Below are 21,262 nucleotides of genomic sequence, written 5' to 3' on the forward strand. Positions count from 1 at the left end.
TATCAGGGTGTTGGGGAAAACTGCTGATACGTGGGAGAGAGATCTTGCCTTTTACTTCCTCTCCTTTTCAGACTATTAAGACATAAAAACTTACGAAATCTGTCAGATAATGTTGCTGTCGGCAAGGATGAAAATGGATCTCTTGACATGCTTTTCTTCCTGGCAGTGGGACTAATGCCTCTCATCAGCGTTTCATGAATATTCAGTCCAGTTTTCATGCTCCAGAATCACATTTCTGAAGGGGCCTATATTTTTGAGAGGGGTTGAGTACCTGCAGCTTTTACTGGCTTCTGTGTTGGCTTGAATCTGGGGAGGCTAATGTTTTGGACACTGTCAAAGCAAATGGGGGAAAAGGAAGCCAAGGTGTGGCTTTGGAGGACTGTTTGCTGTGCCAAGATAGGCGTCTACTGTCCTGGTTTAAAAAAACAAAAAGCCCAACAAAATACACCAACTTTGTTCAAGTGAGAATTATGGTTATTGGTGTATTTAAAAACCAAACAAACAAAAACAAAACAAAAAAATGCATATCATGCTGTCAAAGCAATGCTAGCTCTGTTGACTTGGAAAATGCTGTAAGTTAGGCTGCCTTGTTGATAATCACAATTACAGCTTTATGTCACTGCAAATCCCAGTCTTCTGGGTTTCTATTGGTTTGAGTATTCATGTTCACCATCTTGAGTCAGCTTCTCTTAACCCTGGTTTTCTCTTCTCCCTGAAGAACTAGTGTCCTGTTGTTGAGCTTCCATAGATTCTGCCAGCAGCCAAACCCAAAGCTGTGTGTGCTAGTAAGTCTGTCTTTCTTGCCTTGGAACCTATTTCTGTTGTGGGTCTTGATTTGCAAATGTCTTGCTGCTTCTTGCTATTGGGGCTGTTGAGGTGGATAACAGCTGAGCTGGAGGCAAATCCTGCCCGTATGACGCTTTACAGAAAGTTTGATATCGTAGTATATATTGTAAAATGGAAGTTTGGTGGGATTTTTTTTGTCGTTTTATACAAGTGAAGATGCCAGCTTTTCTGCTGAGATGTGTAGTAACTTTCTGCATTTGCTGATGTGCTTCTGTTGTGCTCTGTGCTTTTGGGTAGCTCTAGCGCCCAGCTGAGCTGCCATGCTGAATGAACAACTGGAACCTGCAGCAAAGGAAGCTGCCCTTCCCTTTTTCCTAGTTCCAGGGTAGGACTGTACATGAAAACAAATTCCCAGTTTGCACTCTGTTCCCCCTTCTTCTGTTATCCCTGAGCCATGCTCAGCAGCAGTCTTGTGCCTGATATCCCAAAGCCAAACTTTAAAAAGCCTCTCAGGGTAGGAGCCTTTGGCAGCTGGTAGCCGTGAGTTCCGGCAGTTCTTGTGGAGTGTTTTTTACAGTCTTCCTGTGGATTAGCTGACTCCCTGGCCTGGCACATAATTTCTCTAATGCTGATTGGCACTGTTCCAGGCTCGTTAGCTCTGTTTGTTCTTGGTCAGGCCAGGCTGCTGATCATGCTTGGCATTGGCAGTAGCTGACGTACATGCATGTCTCTGAGGATTTAATTTTTTTTGTCACTTCCCTCCTTCCTCAAACTGCATGTAGAGGAGCTTTGTCTCCGAAACCTGTATTTTCTCTGGTGTGGCTGGAGGGACGAGCAAATCCCTATTTGTGTATCTTGGATATTTTAAACTGTTCTTTGGCCAGCTGGTCCTTAGGCTTGAATCCGATGGGTTGGATCTGGCTGAGGAAGTTTCTTAGATGTTTCGTTCACAGTGTCTGTTGTGAATTAACTCTGAATGTACTTTTGTGCCTCTGCATTCTGTTGAGATAGCATACACTTTCAAAGGTCATTGCTTTTCACTGATACGCAGTTCCACTGGATTTGGAACTTGCATTGCACAGAACTTCAAACCCTACACGAAGAAAGGGAAAGTGAAATGGCAGGGTATCTTTTTCCTAGGTCTGGATCACTTTTACCTAAGGGGATTATTGGAAGAGCTTTTTTTTTTTTTTACCTAGAGCATGCTGTTCTTATTGCTTTCAGTCCAGCTTTTTTCCATATTACAAAATAGAAGATTCTGCCTTGAATTATACCTTTGAATAAACTATTGATACCTGGTATTTTGATGTCCATTTTTGGTGTTTTGTGTTTGGTGGTTTTTTTCCCCACAGATAAAGACAAATGAAATTAAAGACAATTCCCTCTTTCTGTAGAGATATTGCATATTTGGAGAAGGATGGGATGAGAAGAGCCAAATATAGCGGCATGGTTTAATCTTAAGGACACGGTATTTGTTAAAAATCCAGTTTTGATGATTTGAAAACCATGAATTCAGATCAAGCCTGTTGAATACATCCAGGTGGAAAATGCTTTTGGATCCATATGAAGAAAATTGTTGGAAATGGTGGTAAGAATTCCTACTGTAGCAGGGTGCTTAAGAACTTTTTAGGAAGGAAGACAACTGAGGTTCAGTTCCTTCCTAACCGTGAAATAACAGAGGATGTATTTTACTATGGTCTATAAAATAAATCTAATTTAAGTAGCCAAGCAACACAGGCTTGCTGCAGAAATCTCAAAACAAAAGCTAAACCCACCACATCAGAGAGAAACTGTTCAGTGTATCTTCAGGTTACTGAAGGTGATGGATTACTGATGATTTTACAGTTATAGATTTAAAAATATACTATTTAGTTTGTACTAAACCCAGTTAATTAAAAGCTGAAAACTCATCAGGAGTTTGAAGAGCGGAAAAGCTCATCTTCCTTTTTCTGGAAGAGGAAAAGAAAGCAGGGAAATTTTGTATGAATCCAAAATTTTTCATTAGTAAGTCTAAAGCACTGGAGATGATGGTGACCAGAAACTGTTAATTCAGTTTGGACAAATATTTCCTTTTTGCATAATACACCAGATTTGTATGCATATGCAATGCAGCTTGACCTCAGGAAAAATTCTCATAGCTTTCTGTATTTTTTTTATTATATTATGAAATAGTTTGACGCTAAGTTAATAATATAAACAACCGTATGACTAAAAAGTGTAAGCTTTTGATATCTGACTAAATATATATTATATCTTTTAATACTGATCAGGGATTACATTATTATAAGCAGTAAGTTGACTTTCCAGTAAAAGATATTGGTGAAAATTAAATACAGTCTTGAAATCGTTAAGAAATGGTTTACACTTGAAAAAAATCTAAAGTAATAAAATTTGTTTAAAGCACAATAAAAATTGCCTTATTACCTAGAGTTAAATCAATTCACCTGACAGATTGTTTAGGGTTCAGGTGCTTGCACTCTTTTTGAATGTGTTACTCCATTCCAATTTCTGTTAACCTTTACTGGAGCTAGAAACTAAAACACAAGGAGTGTTGTAACCACCAGAAGGCTGTTTTCTCTAAATGAATACTTTGAAAAAATGGAAGAGTTTTGGCAGAGTGCAGAACTCCTGGCTCTGTCTCTTACTGGTATTCTGAAGTGAATTTGAAACAAATTCTCCTTCTGACTGTTATCAGTAGTGGAACAAGGTTAAAAGTAGATTCTTCCCAGAATCCCTTGTCGCCTGCCCATTGTGCGCTCTCTGCAGTGTGACAATTGTCCATGGTTGGAAAACAGAACCGGATTAGCTATCCGTGCATCGAGGGGATGCCCTAAGCTCCAGGCTACTGAGCGGAAAGAGAACCACTATTAATTTGCCAAGTCTAGTGATTTGATTTTCTTACAAAGATGTGATTTTTCTATACTGAATGGCATATTTTGTGTGCTACAGAAATATTTTTTGCTCAGCAAAACTTAGTGAATCACCTTGATTCTTTTTACATTTGGGCGCAGGGGAAGGCAAGCCAGGCAATCTTGTATTAAGAATGTATATAGTTAGTTAAACCTGTTCTGGCAGTTGCAGGATAAACTAGATGACTTCTGAGGGTATTTTCCAAATCTGTTTTCTGTGGTTCTTAGGATATCTACTAAATTTCAACTTATGTTTGAAGCAAGTCATTTCTATGGCTTTGGAATGATCAAGAAACTGGTCACCCAACAATCTCCCATCACTGCAGGTTTTTGGTCTCCCAGACTATGTCTATGTCTACTAGCACTTAATCATCCTTAGTGCTAGAAGCTTCTGTCTACTATCTTCAGAAATCCCCCTTGCTGCAATTTAAACCAATTTCTTCTAGTTACGTGCACAAGGGGCATGGAAAACAAGTTTTTTTTCCCCTTCTTATTCCCCTTCTTATTCAAGTAACCCTTTCCTGTTTGAAAGCAGCAGTCGTGTCTCCCATCAGCCTCTGACTGGGCTTTTTCTCATAGACTGTATTTTCTAGACTTTGAATCACTTCTGTTGGTTCAAACTGTTTGGCACAGGCCTTCATTTTCCAAAAGCCGCTTCCTCCCCCCAGACAACAGGACAAATAGATCTACAGCAACAGGATGTGAAGCTCAAATGTACAAATGTTGACAAATAAAGATGTAAGCAAAGGTGTATATTAAGGTGAATTTGAAATGTGGGGATGTTTGACACTTTGAATCTTCCTTTAGCTTTTCAGCTGTGAACACAGTCAGGTTTGTACACACAGCAGCTGAATTTGAGAGCAGGGGAAAGATCAGTAGTAACAAAAGGCAGTTGAATTGTGGTAGAAGCAAGAAGGCAAGAATCTCCTCCTCTTCCCTGTCTTCTGCAGTTTCTGGCAGTTACAGAAAGCTAACGATAGGGCCTCAGAGGTGAGAGCTCTTTTCTGCTAATCCTGCAGACTCCTGGGAATGTCTCTTTGATGGTGTCTCCATCAGCATTGAAATTCACCAGCTCACTATCAGATTGAGGGAGAAATAGTTGCTAAGTGCCTGTTTGTGCACAGATCACCATGACTGTTCAAGAGTTTAAAGATCCAAAGGAACAATGAAGCACTTCACAGGTGGAAGTGGCCACATTCCTCGGGGGAATCTATCAGCTACAGGACATCGATGACGACCCATTATATTTAAGGAGGAGTTGGGCATTCCAGTTGACTTGTGCAGCTTGTCCTTTAGGGCATTGTTATCAGAGCATTATTATATCAAGGTAATTAGAATTACTCGCACAGCCCCGTATGTGGTAGGCTTTCCACATGAGTGAGGCAGGATCCTTCCCTGAGGAGTTTAGCAGAGAGAAGCAGCAAGTTAGGAAGCGAGTGAAGATGCAGTGGTGTAAGCACCGGCCTTATTGCCGTATGTGCTGCATTTACAGATCAGAAGTCAGGTCCTCCAAAACCATATACAATCTATGAAGTTTCAATAGGTTGAATTTCTTTGCTTTGCTTCTCAGCCTATATATATTCAGGAGGTCTGCAGCCATTAGGCAAGTATGGTGGAGATAAAAATTTTACCTCCTTCCTAATGTTGTGCTTAGTGATGTTAGGTGCCCAGAAGTCATCACTGTGTTGGTCTGAAGTTCTGCTGCTACTTGGAAGTAAGATGCAGCGATGGAGATGAGCTTTGCTTCACTGTTTATTTTAGTTTATTCAAGAGCTGTGTGCAAGAGCTTTCACTCAGAGGTACGTGCATATCAAAACGGTATTAGTTTCAGTGGCTGGTATCAGGAGCTGACTCTGTCTTTCAACAGCAGCAAAGCACGTGTTATGTGTAAGTGCCTTGGAAATACAATGAGGTGTTGGGATTGTACTGAAGTGTTTGGAATGCCTCCAAACTGTGCCCATGCTGAAACAAAGACTTGCTGCAGACTCTTAAGGCATCAAGCAGATGCCTCTTCCCGGCTTATACCAGTCCCACACATACCGAAGTGCCTGTCTGTGCCAGGATAAATTTGTGTATCTTGGGGCTGGTAGATATGCTGAGCAATGCATCTGTCTCTAGGCATGGTATTGGACAGCATGAACCATGTGGTAAAGAGGGTGTCTAGATGTGCAGCCTAACCCCAGCTGTTTTAAGATATTAATCACTTGAATATCACAGTAGCTATGTGATGCATTTCTGTGGGGATAAAACTGTAACGGCTGCGACTCAATTTGCAATAAATTTCATGTTAAGTCATTGTCTAGGTTTTTAATTTGTTCCTTTTTATTTGCTAGTTATATTTTTCAGGCTTCTTTCTGGCAAAAATGACTGTACCATTCTAAACCATAGTAAGGAAAGCAACCCCCTCTGATGGCTACATGTTTGTAGTGGAAATGCTGTCAGCATTTGCAAGAGAGAAGATGCTGATATCTGACTTCAGTTGGTGAAAAAGAAATTTGCTTCGGTGCATTTTGGCCCTCAGAGATGGTATCAGTAAAATTACACAGAAAAGGTCCCCCCCCACATACCTGTTTATCAGCATTTTTGGAGTACAGTCATTCTGGCAGGAATTCAGATCTAGAATGTATGAACACATTAACACCTTTTCCAGAGCCCTTTTATCAGAGCTATTGTGTTCTCAAATAGGTCATAGAAACAATAAAAAAAGGCAAGAAGTAACAAGAGAATTCTGTGTAGGAAAAAGTAACTTACTGGCTGCTGCTGGGGCTTGCTGCAAAAGTAAAATCATTTTGATAAGATGTTTCCTGTTTAAATAGACATTGGACTATGTGTCCTTTGGCTTTAAGGAAGTCTCAAACAAAATCCCTTCCCAGTTGCTTAGCTGTCTGGGTGGTTTCTATTACTTTGAAGTTAGGCTTTATCTGCTGGCTTCATTCACAGACTAGCTGGCTGCTTATCACATCTGTGGATCAAATCTTCAAAGGTTTTGTCTGAACAGTTGGGATTTATGAGGTCACGTGGAATCCCCCTTGGAGGGAGTTCAGCCCACGGCAGCAGAATTGTGGGGAAAAGCTTTTGTCTGTAGGTGATACTGGGCAGGGGAGGGGCTCTGCGATGCACTGGAGGTATGTGTGTGTTGTGGGGTGGTGCTGATAGCCAGGGAAGCATTGGATTGTGAGCACTGGCCCATTTTCAGCACGCAACATATAGAGAATGTGGGAGACCAGAGTGCATTCCTAGACACAGACTCACCGTGTTGCTGCTTCCAGTAGAGCTGTGTGAAATGTCAGAAGGAATTAGACCCGTGCTGGAATTGACAACCACATCGGGCTCTTCACTGCATTTTTACAGCCAGGCTTAGAAACTGCACTGAATGGGTGAAAATGATGATTTCCCCCTGCCCCAGAAAGGTGGCTGCTTATTAAACGAAATAAAAAATAAAAAACAAGAAAAAACAACCCAAAAGGCTGCCTGGCTTTCTGCTTACTTCAACAGCGAGCAGCAGCTGTCAAATCTGCAGCCAAGACTGCCTTGTCGCAGCCCCAAGCGTCCCTTGAAGAATATGCCAGCTGAGACGAGCACCTCCAGTAAAAGCACATTTGAGTACTCTTGCCTCTGGAACATAGCATGATTTTCAGGCTGTGTTCAGGCATGCCAGGCTTTGCTGACTGTACAAAAATGGGAGGGCTCGGTGCAACAGCATATGTTTGTTGCGTTTCTGAGTGTCTTGCAAACAGCTTTAGCTGATTAGGCCACTAGAGATCATGCTTGGCTTCAGAGCAAGCAAAATGATATAACTACATGTGCTGCAAACAGGGGAGAGTACTTGTCTGTGCTGATTTGTACCTCTCAGCTTCCATTCAGGAGATGAAGATTAGGTTAAATGATTGCAATGATCTCTGTTAAAACAGCATTGGAAAGAGTGGGGTTTTTCTCTTGGATGAAGCACACGGTGAGTTACCTCCTGCAAGAGGACGAACAGATGGCAGGTACTGTGAAGGCAGTATAACCCCACTCACTGTGAGGGGTTTAGGAAGGTATGTAGTAAGCGTTAATTTCATGTGTTTGGAGATGTGGCTAGTTGCCTTCGTCAGACCCTGTCTTCCTTGACTTCTCCATCAGAATGTGCCGCTGCTGCAAAGAGTAGTTTCACGTTTATGCACTTGGCTCTTACTTTGGCGAAAGCTGCTATCTTTCAGCACTTAGTAATGCAGCCCCTCTTTGGATCAAAGCTCCACCCCTTGTGAAGAAGTTGAGCTTATTCAGCCTCTGTAGCCACACGCTGTCCTCCTGCAATGGCTCCTCCTCCCCTCCCACCCTTGGGTGGAACCAGAGAAGGGAAAACTTGACAATAGTTAGCAGGCAGCAGAACTTGCAAGAACTATTGCAGAAGCATGTCCAACTAGCCCAGTTAGCAGTTATTCTATCCTTCCCAAGGGTGCCGCTGCTGCTGAGTGCAGGAGAAGATGGTTATAGCCATGGGAGCCAGGAAAAATCTGAAAAGGAATGAGCAGCCGAGAGACCTGGCATTCCTTGGGCAGCTTCAAAGAGAGGTGAAGTATCTGCATCAGCGCAAGATTAAATGAGCACTGGCTGCTGCCATGTTGGCAGAACAGAGCTGTTCAGAGGCAGTTGGACAAGTTTGTGGCTGAGCCGGTTTATCCAGTGTTGAAGATGGGAAGTTACTTGTCTGCCCCAGCTTACTTCGCTCCCAAGGATCCCTTTCGGTAAGTCTTGTGCAGGATTAGCAGTGGACCTTCCAAGTGTTGCTTTCCCCCCTGTAATGCTATCCTAAGCAGTTAGCATGCAAGGCGTGAAGAATGAGGTCCAGTGCTTGTGTGCAGGGAACAGCCGGCCTCAAACTGGGATCCTGGCTTGCTTTGAGGAGGCGATGGGGCAGATGCTTATTACCAGCCTCTTCACAGCTCTCTGGTACGAGGGAATGGCACCTGTGTCGTGAGGCAGCGTCTGCGTAGCCCAGGCAAGCAGGCTCCCTTTCAGAGCAACACTACATATGCCACTTTACCCCGTGCCCCTGTGCTTTGCTCCACTGCCAGAGGAATGAGATTACTGTGGCTGCTGCTGCTTATGTCTCTTCCAAAGCTACTTGTGCTTGGGCATGGTGCAGGGTGAGGTGAGGTGCTGCTGTTGTGAGTTCAAGAAGGTGATGTAATCTGCAGTGAGGCAGTGCATAATCTTGTTTGAGAAAAGAAATCAAGTACTTTGCAGGTAACTAGAGACGAGCAGCATACTTCCCTTACCTGGAAAGAATTCTTCTCCTGTGATATTTTGGTTTTAATTAACAACCATTCTCGGTCCAACTGAACAAATGAGGCTTGAGAAAGGCGATAGCTACAGAAAAAGGCTTTGATTGCATTACATCTCCATAGTGAAAACTGTTAGTGGGGCTGAACACAGCCAGGATGGTGACTGACGCTGATGTGCTGATAAGGTGGATGGATGGGGAAAGGCACAGCTTGCAGTTTCATTGTCTCCCTCCTATCCCCTCCACTCGGATTTGCTCATTATTGATCCTGTTCCTGCAAACGCTTTTGTACTGATTTGAGAGTAAGGAGCCTTTTGTTAAAACAGTCTAGGATAGAAGTAAATACTGCTGCGCAATTGCTAAACTTCTTTAGGCAACTTTCTGAAACAGCATCCGCTTTCAGAAGAAGGAAAGTGAGCAGACATTCATTATTTGTAATATGTGTAGGCATCATGCTAAGCCATAGATACACCTTCTCCTGAGTGTGTGGAAATGGTTTTGCATAGTCAGAGCTTAAATGCTCTGTCTTCTAGTACTTACTCTGTTTTCTAGCATCTGTTCTTCCTTGTCTAGTGTCTCCTATGTAGCCAGCACACACACTTCTGCTGAGTCCGGGTGAGAAGCCTTTGGGTTAGCTACGGGCTGGGGTTATGTTTTATTCTGCGGCTTTCTGTCTGCGTGACTGTCCTCTCCCCCGCTCTGCCTGCAGAATTGGAACCACAGCTCTTTCGAGCCTGTCTAGCGTTAACTGATCTAGCCTGACAGTGTGTGGGGGGTGCATTTTATTAATGAGCCCTTCTCAAAGGGATCTGTCTCTTCAGTGCCAGGGAAGTCTTTGCTTCCATGCGGGTATTGGCTTTCATTTAGATGTAAAAGAGATGCCAGATCAATTGAATCTCCCATCTCACTGAAAACCAGGCTGGTTACCTGTTGTGACCTGATCCTCCTACCACCCCCCACAAAGCCAAGTAGCCATCAAGCAGCGATTTGTGAACTCTTTCTGCACCTGCTGTGCTATGGAGCATCAGGGCTGAACACTGCACCCAGATGCTGCCTGGGGTTCCTGGAGGATGGCTATGGGAGGCAGATGAATTTATTCTTTATAGCCAAGGCTGGGAAACGAAGAATCAGAATGTATGGGACTGTATCATCAGAGCTCTGCAGCTCTGAAAATGGTGGCTGGACAGCAAGAGGAAACACGTCAAGTATGGCTGTTACCAGTCCTCCAAGAAACTCGATTACCATGCTTTGTTACTCTGTGATACGAATAGCAAAACATCTAGGAGAAGATTAGTGGTTTCTAATCTATAAAAGACAGAGGAGCAAGAAATCTTCCTTTCTTTTGGTTGTGGTGACTGGCAAAGATTAGCTTGCTTAGTACTTGTAGAAGTAATTGTATTCCTGCCTCGGCTGATGTGAGCGCTGGCAATGGCAGCGCTGCAATGCCACACACTCTAGTGAGGAGGGAAAGGAAGGAGTGGTAACTCCTGTATCTTCTGTGATAAAATTCTGATGTATCTCTTCAATGGGAGTCATGTAGAACAATCATGTGATGCCTTTATCATTTGGGTGAAGGCACTGAAACGGGTTTTGAAACTATACCTGTGTACTGTCACCACAGTTCTCCACACCTGACAAATCTGGAGCCTTTTCTACATTGCAGAATGCATGGTAAATAAGAGAAGGTGCTGCTTGGCAATGTGGGCCATAGCCACGTCCTCTTGCTGGCAGTGGTTAACGAAGTAGCCAGTTAGACCCATTACCAGCATCTGCCTCTCTGGGGCTGGTTGCTTTGTTCCTGTTGCCTCACTGCCCTGGGTGGGGTTCTGAGCCATAAGCTGCAAGCTTGCCCTGCCCAGATTTGTTTAATTGCATAGCAAAGAACTGACTGCTTGCTGGCTCCACCCCCTCACCTTCATTTTCTATGGGTGTGTTGCAAATTAGATACGAGTGAGTACTTATTTCTGGATGGAAGCAAACTAATCAAAGTGCTGTAAGGTTGGAATCAAACCATGAAGAAGTAGGGGAAAGGTAAAGGGAAGACAAGAGTACATGATCCTCTGGAGCCTGTCTAAACAGAATTGCAGTTGTGTTGCTTTTTTTTGCAGAAATCTTAGATTTTCTTAGGGAGAGAAAGGAGTGGTTGAAGGTGAAATTGAAGAGAGGTGAGGAAGGGAAGGTGTTGTGCTTAAAAGCAAACAAATAAATAACCCACCTGCTTGGAGAGAACTTAGACAGAAAGCCAGGTCTTGAAGTCCTGGTGGAGCAGTCTCCAGCGTTGCTGTCTGCATCCCAAGTGCAGGTCTGGTCACAGCTCCCTGTTTGAAGATGTAATCACTCTTGGAGCACACACTGGTACAGGCATGCACACAGAAGTCGGGTAAGTCTGAGGGATCTGATTTGCCCATGCTGAGCCAGATGTTCCTGCTATAAGGTGATAGAAATCTTTGCTGTTAGTCTCCACTTGCTCTTTTCTCCCTCCCACTCACCTACTTGATCGTTCAGCGTGGGGTATGTACTGCAAATGAAAGCCAAAGGCTAGTGGTTGAAGGCAAAATGCATTGCAATGCCCTCTAGGTCTCTTGCATACCATGAGCAGGGCGTAGCCGTGACAGTGCCCCAAGGCTGAGGCTGTAATGATGCATGTACCATGTATAGCAATGTTAAGTTATTGCTCCCCCTGCCTCAGACAAAATTGGCAGGGCTTGTTGCACGTGCTGGAGTTCTTTCCCATCACTGAGGAAGGTGGGGGGCAGGATTTGGAGCTCCTCAGCTGGGAGAACAAACACTATAAAAGCCAAATACGTTAGAAGGAGCAACTTTCCTGAGGGTAGGGTACGGCACTAAATACCTCATGAGGTGTGTTTTCCCCTAAAACCATAGGCTGCTTATAAGCAGCTTCACCTTGTTGCTTTGCAGTCTCTTGAAATGGAGCAAATAACCCTTTCCATGTTGGAGCACGACCAGCTTCGCATATCATCACGCTCATTACAAGCCGGTGGAGTTTACAAGGAATGCCTTTGGCACAAATAAGCTTTCGGGAAGCTTGTGAAAGGTGAAGTCAACAGTAGCTCTCATCTTAGGCCTGGGAGCCTGTAAAAAGTGCACCTCCACTGCCACTAGCTGACTGGAGTGCATTTGGTGCTGCAGAGAGGCCTGCTGTCCAGGAGGGCCCACGCTCACCTAAACCCCCACCCCGGTGCAATGGGTTCCCCTCCAGCGTAGTAACGGAGACAATTGTTGGGTAAGGGGCAGAAAAAACTCTTCCTTCCACGTTTGGGAAAGCATCATACTGACAACAGCATTGATCCTTGAGGTTTTTCTTTGAACCAGTTATTGTTGACTAACCCGCCCTGGATTCTGCACTCAGAAATGGCCAATACCAGACTAATTTTCCTTTTAAAGTCTGAGAACACACTGCCCAGGGCTAATGGAATAATCTTTAGTGATGCAACTGCTGTCTGTGTCTTCTCTCTCCATTAAGTCACTCCTCCATGCTGCAGAAGTTAAACTCCCTTGCCCAGTGCATCCTGCTGAGGCAGGATTATTTTGTATTCAGGAAGCTTGAAGATCTGGGTTCTGCTTGTGATTTGCTAAAATGATATCTGTAATAGAATTGCTGCATCTTTTTCCTTGGGGGGGAGGTGGGTGGGTTGGTTGGTTGTTTCCTGGGGGGTGCAGATAGAGGATTAATAACAGTTGCTTGTAAAAATGGGAGCTGAGACTGATACGTGAAGGATTTTGAGACTCCCTTCATGAAACTAGAGACATAGTTTTGTTTGGGGTTTTGTTGGTTGCTTGGTTGTGGGTTTTTTTCTCATGCATTGTCATCAGCAGAAGGAAAGGGAGAGCAATTGGTGGGGAGAAGTGGAGGACTTTCATCACAGTTAATTGGTGGATGCAGTAAGTATGCAGAGCTCAAAGGATGAACTGCTTTGAAAACTCTCCCTCAAATGGACAGTGCTGCAGTTGACCCTTTGGGAGAGGTCTACTCACAGAAGAATAGAAAGGCTTTCCACAAAGGCTGGTGCAAAACTCACTTTGCGTTGCATAGGGAAGTGGATCCTGCCTCTCTGTCCCCCTTCCTAAACTGGCTGAGACGACAGGCGCTCCGGCATAAGATGGTGTGATGCTATAGAAACACTAAGTAGAAACGTAGCGGAGCTGTGTGCTGGGCAACTCTGCAGCTGGAAGCTTGCATCCAGGAAGAGGGAGAAAGCAGAGGAGCAAAATTTGTAAGGCAGAATTTGTAAACCTACTGATGTGTTCTAATAAATGGATGGGACTCATTTTAAACTTTGGAAGCTTGTCTTTTCCTTTGTATTGGTTGATACCACCTCTCCTTACAAACCTTGGTTTTGGTGGTAATTTTCAGTTGAAAAAGCATTGGGAAACGGAGGAGTTTAGTACCTCCATAGCTAGAAGAGCTGGTGGTGAGCTGCTGCTGACTGTCTGCGTTCTCCATGCAGGAGAGGAGCTTTTCCATTGATTTGTGACTTGTTGCCAACTGGAACCTTGTTCCTTTGTGTCCTTCAAGGTGCTCTGAATGTCAGGATCCCCTCACTAACTGGTACTATGAGAAAGATGGGAAGCTGTACTGTCACAAAGACTACTGGGGGAAGTTTGGGGAATCCTGCCATGGCTGCTCTCTGCTGATGACTGGACCTGTGATGGTAAGGACTCTAAAGGACTCCTGCCTGGAGGCAGGACATGCCTGTCTCCAACTCCTCGAACTTGGTTGGGAGTTGCCCTAGTTATTCAGATAACCAAATAAACTGAAGGTAATAGTCTCTTTGCTACTCTAATCGGAGATTAGAAATGAGGCTTGTGTGTGCATCCTAGATAAGAGATTAATTTTGAACGGGGGTAACTCTTAAAGGAGGGAGTTGTGAGATCTGAAGCATATGAACGAAGAAAGTAAGGTGCTGAAACGCACAGGCATGAGAAATAGAAAGGTGCTTAAGGGGGCATCTGTTCACAGTGCTTCAGTGTCTCCATGGGGTGATTTTTTCACTCCACTGCAGCATCAAACCTCTCAGCTCAGGATAAGCAGCAAGTTCTGGCTTTGGGGAAGGTTGCCATCCAACTCCCACCGGCTGATGCTGTCTTGAAGTAGTGTTAGCCCCAATTGCTTTGAAACATTGAACTCTGCCTGCACAATACGGTGCTCACCTAAATGTTCCCCTCCTTGCCACAACCTTGCAAATATTTAACCTTTAAAACTGTCAAGAATGAAACATAAAAGCAGCATGGTACTCAGTAATATGATTGCTACCTCAAAGGGAAGTACTGAGACAAGTGCAGACAATTTCTCATTGCCTGCAGAAGTCTTTGCAAAGTACTGTCAATAAGAGAAGTTCTTGTAGGGAAAATAGAAAAACAGATCAATGAATAAAAATATTCTTTAAAGGTATTTTGTTGTCTCAGTCTCAGCTCACTTTTTTTTCTCTGTCAGCTGGCTGGTAAAGTATCTGAATTCGTGCATTGCCTGCCCACCAAAAAAAAAAAAGCCCTTTCAGCTTTATTAATTCAGGCGTAACGTTAGCTATCTTGCCAAGAGCAACTGAACAGGAAGGTTTAATATCTTGTTTACTAGTCTGCAGCAGACTATCAACTATTTTTGATAGTTGAACACCTGCCAAATATAGTAGAGGTTCCTGGGGCACAAGCTGTGCTTTGCATGTTGACGTGTTTGTTTCAGTGAAGTTTTGCAAACAAGGTGCCAAGGATGGGGTTCAGGAAAGACAGAATGGGCTAACGTAACTCTCCAGTAAAAACCTGCCACTTGACTTTGAGATCTGAATGAACATGTTAATTAGAGAGGAAAGCAGTAGCTGCATCTGCTGATGGATTTTGGCCCTACTAAGCTACTCCCTTTTCTGTCTGTAGGTGGCTGGCGAATATAAGTATCACCCTGAGTGCTTTGCTTGTATGAGCTGCAAAGTGATCATTGAAGATGGGGACACTTACGCACTCGTGCAACATTCCACGCTTTACTGGTAAGACAGAGCTGCATGCTTTGCCACAGAGTTGCTCCCTGCTGCTGTATGTGTAAGCCATGTTTGGCTGGCTCAGTGTGGTTCAGCCGAATGCTACACTAAGGAATGCCAGGAAGCTGCCCTTTGAGGGAGGGAGGAAGGAATGGAGTAAGCACTAAAAACTATAGCTAATGGACGATGAGAGAACTTCGAAGTGTGAGTTTGGCAGGGAAGGATAGGATGCTGCCATAATGTCTGTCTTCTCTTCTTTTAGTGGAAAATGCCATAATCAGATCGTGCTGACACCAATGATAGAAAAACACTCCACTGAGTCTCTGCGTGAGCAGCTGCCTTATACGCTGACCCTCATCTCCATGCCGGCAGCTACTGATGGCAAGAGGGGGTTCTCCGTGTCTGTTGAAGGTGGCTGCTCCAGCTATGCCACTGGTGTCCAGGTGAAAGAGTGAGTATGACAAGGTTGTGTGCAAGGTACATGTCTGTACAGAGGGAGCTGGTAAAAATTCTGCAGTGCTGCTGTCCTGCCAGCTGCTTTAACTGCTGTGGGGGTCTGTCTTGGCACAACAGGGACGTATGTTGGCTAATAGCCATTTGTGTTTGGTCTCCATTTCGCTCTTGTGATGCCTTTAATTGATAACTTTATTTCTCAGTGCTGTCTCCTCCACTGAACACAAAACATTTGGTGAATTGTAATGGACTATCAATTTTTGCCATTGGGCAAATGAAGAGCTCTCCCCAAACCAGCTCAGACCTAAGCACTTGGTCTAATGGTAGCTCCCTGTGTTGGAAGATTAGCATTGTTTTATTTCAGAATACCAATGTGAAGGGAAGCATCAAAGATCAAATATTTTTCATAATTTTGGCTAAACTGACTTCACACACACGCTATAATTCCCGTGTTTAGAGTTAACAGGATGCACATCAGCCCAGATGTCCGAAACGCCATCCACCCTGCAGATCGTATCCTGGAGATTAATGGAGCTCCTATTCGTACATTACAGGTGGAGGAGGTGGGTAGAGTTCTGTTCTGAAGCCTCCTTCTCGTCTGCCTTCCTACAGCTTTTCTGTTTCTCGGCACTGTTCTCCCACCCTACGTACAGTGTGTGTACACCCATAGTACTCATGCTGACAGTAGGAATAAACATGAAGACAAGCTTTGCTACCCCTTCCAGCTGAAGAGGAAAATGTAACAGATGGAAATGCAATTAGGATGCAGTTCTGATTTTGTGGCATTCAAACATGAAGGGAGGTAATAAGAAAAGTGTAGGGCTGTGACATCTGAGAGGACAGAGAGGCTGTGAAGACTGCATGTATTTTGCTAGTGAAGTCCACTGTTCTGATCCTTTTAGAGGCAACTGCTAATAGACAAAGGCTCAGCTGATCCTAGGGACGAGTTTCCCATTGCAAAAAAAGTATTTTATGTCTGTATTTACAACTAAATGTTTTATACAGATATCAGGTGATGCTGCAAGAGTGTAGTGAGACCACCATTACCTTCACTACGCAAGGGTTTTATTTACTGTTGGTGCTGAAGAGAACGTTAGGAGCACAATAGACATCTCAGATAATCTCCATGTAGCTTTTGCAAAGCTTTTTTTTTTTTTTTGCCGCACTGTTCAGGATGACAGCTTGTGTAGTTTTTGAATACTTCTCAGAAAAAGAAAAAAAAAAAAAGTGTTTGGTCACTTGTAGCTGACCAGAAAGAAGAGGATTTGGATAGCATAAGGAACTTCTGTGTTGCTGGCTTGATTTGTCTGGCAGACAGCTGTGGTGCGCGCAACTAAACCACAACTATGGAGTGATCTCACTGAACTCTCTACTCTGATTCCTGAGGGGCGTTCTGCTGTGTCTCCTCTATCTCCTGTCATTTGTGTTCCTCCTGTCTGCTATCATCCTGTCCTTTGGTTTGATTGCAGGTGGAGGACTTGATTCGCAAGACAAGCCAGACGCTTCAGCTGCTGATAGAGCACGACCCTGTCTCGCAGCGCTTAGACAGGCTTCGTTTGGACTCCTGTCTTCCCACCCACATAAAGCCGCCCATTTCCCCACGCTCCCTCTCTCCACTGGACATCAAGGAGAATCTGGAAGGAACGCTCCGACGACGCTCCCTCAGGTAAAGACTTGGAAGCGCTGCCTCTGACCTAGCTTGCCTTTGCCCTGTGCTACCTGGCTGGGCTGCTCTGTGCCTAGGCCCTGTGATTGCAAATGACTGCAGAGACATGACTCACCTCTGGTATGAGCCTTGTATAAGCCATTGGCGAAGCAGCGGGGAGCTTTAGATTCTGCTATGGACATGTACTCTCTCCATTCCCTTTCGGGATGGCAAACCTTCCTTAATAAAAATAAGGAGCTCTACTTTTAACATAGAAAAGCTACTAAGTTTTACAGTTAGAAAATGTAAAGATCAGATTTTTACCAGCCTTAAATGGCTGGGGAAGAATGTGTCCTTAAAGGGAATATGGCTGAGACCTGGGATTTGGGAAAAATCTTGTCTTCCTAGACTGGGGCACTCAGTTGCTCATTTAGTCATTTACCAGTATTTTAATCTTTGTTTAGAGATAGCAAGTGCTGTGTCTTCACAGCTTCCTCCTCCTGTTGACAGAGCTCCACCTCTGGCTCACAGTGCAGGAGGTGTGGTGGTGTTAGGCAGCTCTGACTTGGAAGCTGCTTTACGTTTGTAAAGAGCTTCCACGGTGCTGGGAGAGCATCTGGCTTTTGAGATACGAAGAGCACTGAAGCACATCTGAAAACTGGTCCCTTAGGAGATAATGATGGGATATGTTGGACCAAAAGTTTCCTAGCAGCTTCCCTGATCTTCCTGTCTCCTTTGTTTTCTAGGCGAAGTAACAGCATTTCTAAGTCTCCTGGCCCCAGTTCTCCGAAGGAACCGCTCCTTCTGAGCCGTGACATCAGTCGTTCTGAATCCCTACGTTCGTCTTCTAGCTGCTCCCAGCAAATCTTCCGGCCCTGTGACCTGATTCATGGCGAAGTACTAGGAAAAGGATTTTTTGGACAAGCAATCAAGGTGAGGGAGGTCCCCAAATATTCATAATTTACTTTGATTACAACAATGTCTGCCTGTCTCGGGATCCTTTGTCACTGTCTCAGTGGCCTTTGCCCTGCTGATAGTGAACAGTCTTGGAACTCACCTGGTTCGCTCAGTGAGATCCATTTCTCTGTTTCCTTCCCTGACCATGAGTGTCTCTGGCTGCAGGTGGTTCTGACTTTGTCCCCTTTGAATGTCAACCTTGGCCATACATACTCATCTCCTGAGTTAGATTTAGAGCTCCAGAGTGTCTGTGTCACAGCAACCACCTGGGTGAGGTGGAGAGAACGGGGAACAAGCTACACTTTCTCTTAGGAACGTCTTTCTTATGAAGAGGTGCATTCAACTTCCCAGTACAGCATTTCACCTACCTTTCATGTGGCATGCTTGGGGGTTTGCCAGGCTGATGTAGTGACCATCTCTGAACCCCCAGCAGAGCCTAAATGGCTTGCCAGTCTGGTGGTAGTGGTCAGGTCTTGCATGACTCTCAAAATTAAAATCTCCATTAATAGCAGTTCTCTTGTATTAAGCTCTCTGGTCTTGACTGGGGGTGCTTCAGCAGCTCCTGTCCTGGCATCCCTGACAGCATCAGGGGGCAGCTTCCTCTGCCTTACCAAGGTGCTGTGAGGTCCTCAGTACTCAGATTGCTATTCACCATGTTATGGGACTTCTCTCCTTACACCTGTATAAACTTCAGTTGTCCAGCCACCATATTAACCTCATGCTTCCATGGGAGGTGGTGAGCCAATACTACAAACCCAATGCTTTTGATCCATACTAATGAGCATATTTCTCTTCTCCTCTGCTCATAGAGAAATAACAGGTCCAGGTAAGCAGAACCTTTCCTCTGTCGCATGCTTTTGTCATCTGCGTCCCCACAGTTAATGGCACAAAGGCGTTTTTTTTTTGCTCAAATTACCCAATAGCCATCCTTTTCTGGTGCATGCTCTGGGATTTAAAATTGCCCTCTTGGAGTTTAATGATGACACTTGTTTCAGTTTTGCTGGTATGTCAGCTTAAGAATTCCACTTAGCCTTGTCTTGTCTTTGTCTCTTCACTTCCCTTTATCTTTGGGTATTAGATGTCCCTGGCTTTCATGTCCCTGGCTGAAATGTGTAGTGTTCCCTGGCTCGCTACTTGTATATGGATGCTTGATTTCAGATGGGAGCAGAAAAATATTGTACTCTTGCTTCTGTTGTGTTATTCCATGCATTTGTATTCCGCCTATATCAGCCTCGCTATGTCCCATGGTTCCAAACAGAACTAGTGTGCCACAGTGTTTGCAAGAGCTCATAAGCTTCCTAAATAATATAACTGGATCTTGTGTTCTGGATTGCAGTTCTGAGGTTTTCTGAAAGGCTTTTTATTTTAAAGGGTATGAGGCAAAAAACTGACACCTTTCTTGAGCTTCAGATTGACTGTTTTTGATGCAACAAGTACTGTATCTGGTCAGAATAGTTCCCTTCTGTTCCTAGAGAGAAGGTGGTTGTTTTGTTACCTGGAGATCTCAGGGAGACTGAGCTGTCCAAGTTAAGCAACTGAAGGGGAGAGGATTTCCAGAAAAACCTGCTCATCAGAATTTGGACCCTTTCTACTCACTCATGCACCCCATGCAAGCAAGGCAGAGCTGGTTAAAAGAAACTTCTAGAACACAGCAAAATGCCAGGAATTAGTTGGATACAGGCAAAGAGCTCTTGAGGAACTGGAAATGCTTTCCATGTCGAGAGCCAGGAAATTTATTACCTGATGTTTATGGTGGATTTCTGTGTGTTTTCCACCATTCTGGGACATTCCTTGCAGGTAGCAATACACTGCTCCCAAGGAGCACGGTACAGTAACTGCTTCCTGCCTTAACTGAGCAGCCTGTACATCCCAGTTCTGCTTGCACATGAGTAAGTTTGATAAGCTCATCGGAAACCATCAGGCTTCAGAGTCCCCCTAAAACCAAAGCATGTAGTAATGTAGTTTAGGGTTGTTTGATTTGGTTTCTGATGCAAGTGAATGTTGATTCCTTTGCTGATACAGAATGTAGTTGTGTACAAATGCTGTGTACAAAATGTGAGCATCACGCTGGGCAAATACTTTCTGTAAGGGAACTTGAGGCATGCAGAAGTATGGAACTGATGCCTTCGGAGGCTTTGACAGCCTGTATGCGTGCTCAGCCCTATGGTACCTAAAATTGAGACCTCAGCTCTGGTTCTTGAGATGCTGTTGATCTCTTGGTATGATCCTCTGTCAGCTTTAGGTAGTTTCTCTTTCACGTACAGAGTCTTTGCTGAATTCTGAAAGCAGAAATTTTATGCAGTTTTCTGCAGATCCCTGGACTCTGAATTTTCTCCCATCTGTATTCCTCTCTGGATGGAGGGGAATGTTACCCTCTCTTTCAGAAGAGTTGCAAGAGCATTGGAGCTAGGTATTCTTGAACCTTGCCTGTAGTTGTGGTTTCTGTTTCCACCAGGTGACTCACAAAGCAACAGGAAAGGTGATGGTGATGAAGGAGCTGATTCGCTGTGATGAGGAGACACAGAAGACTTTCTTGACAGAGGTAGGAGCAAGATTTCAAAAAGCTTCTGAGCCAGTAGTGTGGTGGAACTCTCTTCTGTCTTCTCCAGAGAGAGAGTGATCATGCCAGCAGCCTGGCAGGATTCAAGGCGCTGAGGAGGGAGACATCACACGGGGAAAAGCTGACATGAGCTGAATGCTTGCTGCAGTGAAGTGTGACTCACTCACACTGAGCAATAGAGATGGCTTCAGCTCCCAGTTCATTAATTTTTCAATGATAAAAAGCAGCCCGAGTCTGAGGCAAATTGAGCTGTGCAGTACATAAAGGATCTATCCCTTGAGCCTTGTGCATAAATACAAATTATGAGGGCCAATATCTGTAAGATATATTTAAGACTCCTGCTGTATTTAAGCGAAACTTATTTTCTTGGTGGCTGCCTACCATGTTTTTCAAAGTCAGATTTAGCTTAAAGGCAGCTTCCTAAACACCTGACACTGCTATTCTGGCCCTGACACACGCAGTACAGACCAGATAGCTGCCCTGGAGAGCTCCTGTCTCTTAAAAGTTAGCCAAACTCAAGGGTGCTCTCCTTAAAGAGTAAGATCAGGTTAATTGCACAGCACAAAAATGAAGAGGCAACAGGTAATTGACTGCCTTAAGGTTGGGGTTTGAGTGTACTCTGTGATCCCTGGAGGGGACCTCCAGCATTGGAGTGCTTGTCACCATAGAGCAGATCTGTCAGGACTTGTTCCATTC

The 21,262-nt window shown here is 44.3% G+C and overlaps 1 protein-coding gene across 3 annotated transcripts in view; it reads left to right on the forward strand.

The window, feature by feature from the left end:
* The window catches only part of LIMK2 (LIM domain kinase 2), a 32,421-nt gene that overhangs the window by 3,254 nt on the left and 7,905 nt on the right, over window positions 1-21,262 (forward strand). The window contains exons 2-9 of one of the 3 annotated variants that reach the window (XM_072880529.1): window positions 719-785; window positions 13,499-13,634; window positions 14,851-14,960; window positions 15,214-15,402; window positions 15,862-15,967; window positions 16,874-17,070; window positions 17,796-17,982; window positions 20,462-20,548. In XM_072880529.1, coding sequence (XP_072736630.1) covers window positions 13,617-13,634; window positions 14,851-14,960; window positions 15,214-15,402; window positions 15,862-15,967; window positions 16,874-17,070; window positions 17,796-17,982; window positions 20,462-20,548 — 894 coding nt within the window. In that variant the 5' untranslated portion in view covers window positions 719-785; window positions 13,499-13,616. Of the gene's footprint in view, window positions 1-718; window positions 786-8,038; window positions 8,423-13,498; window positions 13,635-14,850; window positions 14,961-15,213; window positions 15,403-15,861; window positions 15,968-16,873; window positions 17,071-17,795; window positions 17,983-20,461; window positions 20,549-21,262 lie in introns of those variants that run through there. The other 2 variants (XM_072880528.1, XM_072880527.1) reach the window with 2 other exon arrangements.

The sequence above is a fragment of the Ciconia boyciana genome, chromosome 15, assembly GCF_034638445.1.
Source record: "Ciconia boyciana chromosome 15, ASM3463844v1, whole genome shotgun sequence".
Lineage (NCBI taxonomy): Eukaryota > Metazoa > Chordata > Aves > Ciconiiformes > Ciconiidae > Ciconia > Ciconia boyciana.